The 8,984-nt window shown below is 37.9% G+C and overlaps 1 protein-coding gene across 1 annotated transcript in view; it reads right to left on the bottom strand.

Moving 5' to 3' along the window:
- The window catches only part of nav3 (neuron navigator 3), a 176,939-nt gene that overhangs the window by 59,340 nt on the left and 108,615 nt on the right, over positions 1 to 8,984 (bottom strand). The window contains 2 exon segments of the mRNA XM_016279507.1: positions 3,385 to 3,516; positions 4,986 to 5,354. Of these exon segments, the coding sequence (XP_016134993.1) occupies positions 3,385 to 3,516; positions 4,986 to 5,354 (501 nt within the window).

Here is an 8,984-nt window from a genome sequence, read left to right as displayed (position 1 = left end):
ATATATAAAACAATATCACATTATATTATATTATATATTATACGATATAATAGAAATATAACATAATTTAGGGGTCTATTTAAGTTCCTAACCCTTAAACTTTAGAAGAAGAAAAAAAAACACTGTACAATATCAAGTATATTCAACATTTTTGGAAGAAAATACAAGTTATCCCCATTCAACACTTAATAATAATATAATATAATATAATACAAGTAGGAGTCTGATCAAATCACTAACCCATAATCCTTAGCAACACCACTTATATTAAAAACAGCATATTATCACATAGCTCAGTCTTGTTTTTATTAATTTGCAGTATTATTCAGATTTCTGCAGCAGGAACCAAAGTGATGGCTTTTGCTGCAGATTATCAGTGCTTTGCAGAGAAGAGTCAGATTCGGACTTGGAACGACATTAAGCAGCGACTGTAATGAGTCCCTCTGGAACCTTCTGCTCTCTCCACCCTATAACATCACATCGCACAGAAAACAAGCGCACAGGGATCATGTTTATCTTGCCAATTAGAGCTGGTAATTGGTCAGGGAGTCAGGGGTCGGTGAAATACTAACCATAAAACACACAGGTACTGACTACTAAACATTAAGTAATCATTCACAGCAGTAAAATAAAATGCTAATCAAGTGAAAGCTATCAGGATTGGAGAGAAAGTGAGAGAGAAATTTCCCAATGCCAATCTAAAGTCGCAGGGGCTCTGAGCTGACAGTTTTCCTCAGTCACATCACCTCTGGGCAGGTAGGGTTCATTAGTCTGGGGAGCGAGGTTCAGTCTGGGGACCTTCAGCACAGCTGATCCTCATCCACAGAATGACTGACTGCTACTGGAGGCAAGACCAAAATACGATGCCTCCCTGAGGCTCGAGGCTCTGGCAGTTTACTGGATTTTAGGTTGGGAAAAACATTTGACACCGGTGGGGAATGGAAACAGCTTGAATGCCAAGAATTCCAAGCGAAGCAGCAGGTAGTCCATGGACGGAACTGTCTAATGCAAACTGTACACAGAAATAGCTAAAGCTGTCAAAATCATAAGCTCCAAGCTTCATCATTGCATCATGCACTTTCAATGAAATGTACACGGATCATATCGTATTCAAATTTTCATAATACTAATAGTAATACTACTGCTACTACTACTAGTTGTTGTTATGGTTATGATCAGGGTTATTATAGTTAACTAAAACTAAAATTGAAACGGAAAAAAAGTTACATGAATAAATAAATAAAATATGAAATAATAATAATAAATAAATAAATAAACAGCTAGTTCCAAAGGTAATATTTTTTCAATTTAATTTAGTTTACCTCAACGTACTAACATAAATAAAACTAAAACTGAAATAAAATGAATAATATTAGACATGTTTACATAAAAAATACTAAAAAGGACAAAAATACACAATGAAATTAAAAAACTTTAACAAAAATATAAAAATGTAAAATTAAAATATTACAATAGTATCTCAACTAAATGAACATTGGTTATGATTATTATTTTAAAACAGGCAAAATAGTTTACAATTAGCAATCATACTGTACTGGTTATAGCTAGAATGACTGAATGAACAAATAAATAAAATATCCTTTGCTTGACTACTAGGAAAAAGTAAACAACATATTGTTTAGCACACATTACATCCGGTTTTATATGCACGACCCTAAACGTCTTGTAAACACTGTTGTTTGGTCACTAATGGATGTTGGCCAAAAGGTTGCTTGATATATAATCAAGCAATTCTCAGCCCAAATAAACTCTTAAAGGTGGGGTAAGCGATTTTTCAAAAACGCTTTAGAAAACTGATTCGGGCCGACTAGCAAAACAAACTTGTAGCCAATCAGCAGTAAGGGGCGTGTCTACTCATGATGTGGAGGAGACAGCGTTCTGTGCACAGGACGGACATTAGCGAGCCGAGCGACAGAAAGATAGAGATGGCGGATAAAAAACAAAAGAGGAAAACGACTGCGAAACAAAAGAAGGCTTAAGGCAATAAGGCAAGAAGTAGGACCCGTGTAAATATCGGATGAGCTTTCCAGCGCTGGACAGAACTCAAGGAGCGGAAGGCCTGCGATCGGACGCCGAGGTTGCTTTGTTTCTTCTCGATAGGTGAGTAACACCGTGTCTGCGCCGCAACAGCTAAAGTCTGTCTAATACACTGGACGCAACAAAGCGACCGTTGAAAATCATTAGAAATTTGTGTCAAGACGTCATGAATAGAACCCAGCAGCAGTTTTCTGTCGGGGATTTGTCGTGTCGTGCCACGCCGCATCCAGTGTAGACCATAGATATGTATATATATATATCTATGGTGTAGACAGCATCACTGATTATAATGAGTTCCAAAGTATTTTGTCGTGCCGCGCCACTCGCGTCCGGTGTAGACACGGTGTAACATTGGTTTTGCTTTGCTTCACAGAACTAATCGTTGCCTGGGTTGCGTACGTATGTGTGGGACGGAGCTATCAAAATAGGGGTGAGACCCTTTTGGGGTAGTGGTGTGTTTGTTTTGGTGATTTCAAATGTCAACATTGGCTCCCAGAAATCGATTACCCCAACTTTAAGTGGAAGAGACATTATGCTGACTGCACCAGCTATGTGAAACTATCCAACAGATGAATTCTGTCAAAATATGCATTGCATTTTAGTCTCATAAAACAAAGATTTGTTTATATACAGATACTAAAAAGATGTTCTCATCTCCTAGTTTGACAGCAGACAAGATGCAGGTTATATGTGACTGACGGGCCGCTATGATACTGTCTGAACCTCATCCGTTACAGTCACGTCCCAGTCATTAATCTCTGCTCTCAAACAGCACAGACAAAGACAGGAAGCAACTCATTGATCACAGAAAGGTGATATCAGGTCCATCAAACACTGAATCTCATTCATCACCTGATCTGAACTCTGTTAAAGTCTTCAAAGAGTTAGGCATCATGAAATGGTGTTACATTCATATAAATCACTCGGATTAGTGTTTCTGCTAAAAAAATGTATGGGTCCTCCTATTATCAAATGACACAGTAAAGGAGACTAGCAATGTAATGAACTCCATTTTCGAACATTTTGCCAATATCCCACAGTTACGGAAAGTGTCACACATTCATTTAAATCTTGTCAAAACTTCTTACTTTCTTAAATGAGCTTTCCTTTCAATCCGTCAGGACTTGGCTGTTTCAAAGCCTGTTAAGAGACCTAAAATGTGTGGAAATCCACTAACTCTACTGCCTAAAGACACAGAACTGCTAGCATTGTGAATGTACATATTTAGAATATTGTAGGAAGTGTCCACAAACACTTGCTGCAATCAGTAATGAAGTAAATGTATTGGTGAACTCTATTTGTTTGACTCATGACAGGAGGTCTTACCTGTCTTCCCCTTGCATCTCTTTGACCCCTTTCTGAACGACCTCTCGAGCAGGTGGCATCTCAGGTGGGCACCCAACATTTCGAGAGTAGAGGTCGACATTCCGAAAGTAAAGGCCTCCGTCTGTGTGGTACCTTATGATTAAACAACAAAATAATAGTCAACTATTATCTGAGAGCATTTGTCGTGGGTTTAAATCAAGTGAGGTTATATATAGGTTATATATTTTTGGGAAAACAAACAGTTCACCCAGAAAATAAAAAAAATGTTCATCATTTACTCAAATTTTGTTTCCAGATTTGACCATGTTTTTCAGTGTGGGCAAATGCTATTGAATCTTGCATGTCTTGTAAGTTTATGCAGACGCACAAATTATATTTAAGAGCTATGACAGGGATATTCAGTGAATGATGACTTCTATTTCAGCCTGTTTCTCACACAAAGTTGTTTGATAAAAAACCCCCAAAAAACCTGCAGTGTATGAGCTTTATGAACTATGTATATATGTATTTATGTATTTATTAATTCATTCCTCAGAAATATAAATGTAATTCCAGTTTGGAATGGGAAGACGGTGATGTTAAAGTTTTGGGTAAATTCCTTTCTTAATGTAATAATTATTTATTTAATTAATTAAATTAAATATTTTTTTAAATTATATTTTAAAAACAACAACAAAATACATTTCATTGTGTCAGTGTTGTTGTATCAAATCCAAAACTATTAAAAATATGTTTTTGTTATCTGAAATAATGCTGAAATATAAATATAAGATGAAAAAAACTGTACTAAAATGACAAAATTACTCAAATTAATCAAATGAAAAAGAAATAATAAAAACAAAAACAAAACTTAAACTAAAATTAAAATAAAAACCTGAAAACATAAAATAAAACTAATTCAAAATATAAGAATTATACTAAAACAACACTTCTCTGTGTGTACAAATGAGCATAATTTTACAGTGTGTTAATGCTCTTAGGTGTGAGTCAGTGAGTTATAAACACGTCACAGATGAGAGAACAGCAAAAACATTAATGTTCTGATAATTAGCATCATACTTCAGCTAATTGCTGTTTTAGGCTGATGTACTGCCTGCAGCTTTGACTGCAGGAGCTTTATTGTGTTTTTAGTATTCCCAAATCCATCACTTTCATGCAAGTTTCTTCAGGTTCAAGTATCAATACTTCGGTTCCCGTGTGAGTCAGTCTTTTATAGACTTCATTTCTAGCGTTATTTTTCTTTCTCCATCTATTCATCAGCATAGAGACAGCAAGGGCAGAAGCAATAGTGCATCGCACAGTGATGTATATGTGACCCTGAGCCATTCCTCCAAACAGAGACATATGACGGTGTTTCTCACCCACATAAGGATATTGGGAGACAGCTGTAACTGCTTCTCTGCTCTGATGGAATGCGTGTAAATGTTATAAATCGATCATAATTTTTTCAAACAGCCTTCCCTTTGTGAACATTGCATACGCCAACAGAAAAAGTGATTGATAGTTCGACTGACCCGATTAAACTATAAGAATCTCATATGTAAAAAAAAAAAAGGCCCTGTTAGTTTTTCAACATGGTTTCTAATTTCATAGTTTCTTACCCACTGATATCATCTGCGTGTACATTCTTGGCGAGTATGTCACCATCGCTACCGTATCCGGTCACATCCACCTCTGGCCCCGCCTCCGAAATCCCACCCTTCTCTCCCGGCTCTGACCCTCGAACCCCTGAGGTGGCCGCTCTCCTCAGGGGGGCAGTGTATAACAACCTCGAGGGGTCACCATAGCGAGCAGTGGTGCTGGCACTGGATCTGGGCGTGGCGTAGCTAGGAGCATCGCCGGCCTGAAGTCGGGGGCTCGACGCTTGGCCGAGACGCCAAGACATTGGGGAGGAGCGGCTTGAGAGGGCAGGGAGGCCACGACCATTCACTTCTGTAGTTACAGTGGTGTCGAATGTTGTCTCAAGGGTACTACAAAGAAAAAAAATAGAGGAAGAGAAGGAGATTAGAGGAGAGCATTTTGGGACTGCAGGCGGATTTTGGTAATTAGATCAATAGCCTGCTTCTGAAAGAAGCTGACTTGCTATTTAAAGGCATAAATATCCAGCACCTGTGCCAAGGTGAGGAGTTTGCTTGACAGTTTGAGGACCAATCTGTACCCTGCAATGCAGCACTGTTTCTATCGCTACCGTATCCGGTCACATCCACCTCTGGCCCCGCCTCCGAAATCCCACCCTTCTCTCCCGGCTCTGACCCTCGAACCCCTGAGGCGGCCGCTCTCCTCAGGGGGGCAGTGTATAACAACCTCGAGGGGTCACCATAGCGAGCAGTGGTGCTGGCACTGGATCTGGGCGTAGCGTAGCTAGGAGCATCGCCGGCCTGAAGTCGGGGGCTCGACGCTTGGCCGAGACGCCAAGACATTGGGGAGGAGCGGCTTGAGAGGGCAGGGAGGCCACGACCATTCACTTCTGTAGTTACAGTGGTGTCGAATGTTGTCTCAAGGGTACTACAAAGAAAAAAAATAGAGGAAGAGAAGGAGATTAGAGGAGAGCATTTTGGGACTGCAGGCGGATTTTGGTAATTAGATCAATAGCCTGCTTCTGAAAGAAGCTGACTTGCTATTTAAAGGCATAAATATCCAGCACCTGTGCCAAGGTGAGGAGTTTGCTTGACAGTTTGAGGACCAATCTGTACCCTGCAATGCAGCACTGTTTCTAAAGTTTAGAGTTTAAAATATCCACCAAGTGTCTTGAATATTTGCACTGACTCAGACTTATATGTTGAATACACAAATATGATTGACAATTGAGCTGATTTAAGATTTTTTAAATGTTTTTGAAAGAAGAATCTTGTGTTCTACCAAGTTGGATTTATCTGAGCAAAAATCCCCTAATATTGTGATTAGTTTAAAGATTTAAAATAACTTAAAATAGCTTTCTATTTTAATATATTTTAAAATGTATTGTGATGCAAAGCTGAATTTTCAGCATCATTACTCTAGTCTTCAGTGTCACATGATCCTTCAGAAATCATTCTAGTATGCTGTTTTGAAAACAGTTGTGCTGCTTAATATTTTTGTAGAAACTGTTACCATTTTTTCAGGTTTCTTTGATAAATAGGAAGAACATTATAAATATATTTTGGCAATGTTGATCAATTTAATGCATTCTTGCTAAGTAAAAGTAATATTTTTCTCAGTTTTAAATGGTAGTACATACCTCTTGGAGAGTGAGTGCCATTGACATGAATAGGAATGCTAATCGATACACAATGGGCCAGATTTAATAAACAGGGCAAATTAGCGTTAGAGCACAATTCCATAAAAGTGCCGATGGGAGGGGCAAATTCTGCAGGTGATTTATTTACAATGCGCACAGCTATGAGTTATTTTATATTAGTTAACATGAAATTTGGCAGTCCAAAAATTTAAATAATAAAATAAAATAAAATGTCGGCGCCAATAGCCTCGTGGGCAGCGCGCCGACATATTGCGCTGTTGTGCGCAATGAGTTCCTATCCCGATCCTGCCCCCCCACTCTTTCTCTCTCACTTCGCTTCCTGTCTAAATACTGTCCTATCACAATAAAAAATAACAAAAAAATAAATAGAATTAAACTATAAAAAAATTATATTCAAAACTATAATAACTAAGCTTTTTAACTGATACATACAGTAGTGTCTTTATAAGATCCTGCCCACATCAGATCCTTGATATGTCTACATTAGACTGAGTCTCTCTCCACAGCAGGACTTCTATCTGTAGCTTGTGAGTGTTCAGCGTGGTGTGAAGGACCCAGCTGAAGCAGAAAGATTGCCAATGTGCCTGTTTGATAGCTGCTCTCCATAACATGGAAGCTATTCTCATCATGTCATGTCTAATCCACTTCAACTAGCAGCAGCCCATCAACAAGCATGTTAGCATGGGCACAACTTCAGTTTCACCTCCTGACCTTTGTTAAGTGCTCGGTCCATGTCTCTGATTGCGTGACTATCAATGTGTGAACTGATGTGTGCATAGCGTCTCCACACATCACAAGCTTGCTGATGCGGGAACGTGTGAGAAAACAGCATATCGACAGATGCTCAGTTGCAGATGCCCATCTTGACACACCCATAATGTAAGAAGACTGTCCTGCAACAGCTCTCTCTAGTGGTGAGACAATCACATTACAGGGATGTTTTCTAGGGTAAATTTTGAGGTGCTGTTTAATCTTAGAATGAACATAACTATTCAGCATTATTCAAGAACATAAAATAGTCTGTTTAAACAATCTCTACAAGCAACAAATCCACAATAATATGACAGTCAGTCAGTTACTTGCATGTGGGGTCAACAGCAGGGGGTCAAAAATGAGTAAGACATCACTTAACAAATAAGTCATCAGCACAAGGCGATGTTGTCATGACTACAAAGCCGGTATATTAATATCCTCACCATCGAAGTCCATTCAGAATGAGTCTCATTAGTGGTTAGCTAGCATGTAATCTGGTTAACAAGGTCCTATGAAAGAGATAGGCTTTCAAATACTGTGAAAAAGTGAGCTACAGTAGTTGAATTCTATTGAACAATCCAAAGCTCTCATTTACAGAAACAGCTTTCATGCTTATTGTTATTCTGCTGTGCTTGGTATATTTGAAAGGGTGGCCGCCAGCGCTAAGTGTGGCTATCAAAGCATGTTCTATTTGTGTGTGGATGCTCTTGTTATGAAATACACCGGAGACGTGTGACTCCGCAGCAATGGAGGATGGATAACAAGCCAGTGATGGTCACGCATGGCTGACCAATGTTTTTGTATAAATAGGACATTTGAGCAGTAATATTGAATTTTGCAGTCTGAGCACAACACAGTAGGGCTGCACGATAAATCGTATGCGATATTTAATGTGCATCTTGTTAGTAAAGCGGGTTCTGCAATCAGCGGTAAATCTCCATCATGTGTGTGCTTTCACATGGAGCAGCATTTACTACAGAGAGCCATTGTTCACTGACAAGCTGCGCAAAACCACATTCATATATGATGATATAATACAACACAGTTGGGTTCATGCAGTTGAAGTTGTTTATTTAAATAGTTCCAGTATGTGGACAAGACAAAAATGAGAAGCATGCATATACAAATATACAAGCAAAAAACAGAAGGGGGTTTTGACCGGGTACACTGTAAAAATGATTTTTCAAAGTTGTGAATAAACATTACGGAAGTATGTTTTAAGAAAATACCATACCATTAAAATATTTCAAAATTTCATGTTTAATTCAATGTGTTACTTGTTGTTTGTTTGTAGTTATTTGTGAAATTTTACTAACAATTTCTTTAAAGTAAGAACTGAGAAATACATTTATTTATTTATTTTTTTTTTCAGTACAGGCAGGAATGGATTAGATGGATGCATGCAGGAAGGCAAGGATAACTAATGTTTTGCAATTTATAATTATTTTTTAATTATTGTGGTACAAAAACATTTTACAATAAGGTTCAGTTTATCAAGACTAGCATTAAATATCATAAACTAACAGATTTTTACATAATTTATTAATCTAGGCCAAAATGTATAAAAAAAAAAAATTTAAATAAATATATATATATATAAATATAAAAA

This window comes from Sinocyclocheilus grahami, unplaced genomic scaffold, assembly GCF_001515645.1.
Source record: "Sinocyclocheilus grahami isolate Dianchi unplaced genomic scaffold, SAMN03320097.WGS_v1.1 scaffold8.1, whole genome shotgun sequence".
Lineage (NCBI taxonomy): Eukaryota > Metazoa > Chordata > Actinopteri > Cypriniformes > Cyprinidae > Sinocyclocheilus > Sinocyclocheilus grahami.
Note: the sequence above shows the minus strand (reverse complement) of the source record. Positions and strands in the feature narration are given on the sequence as shown.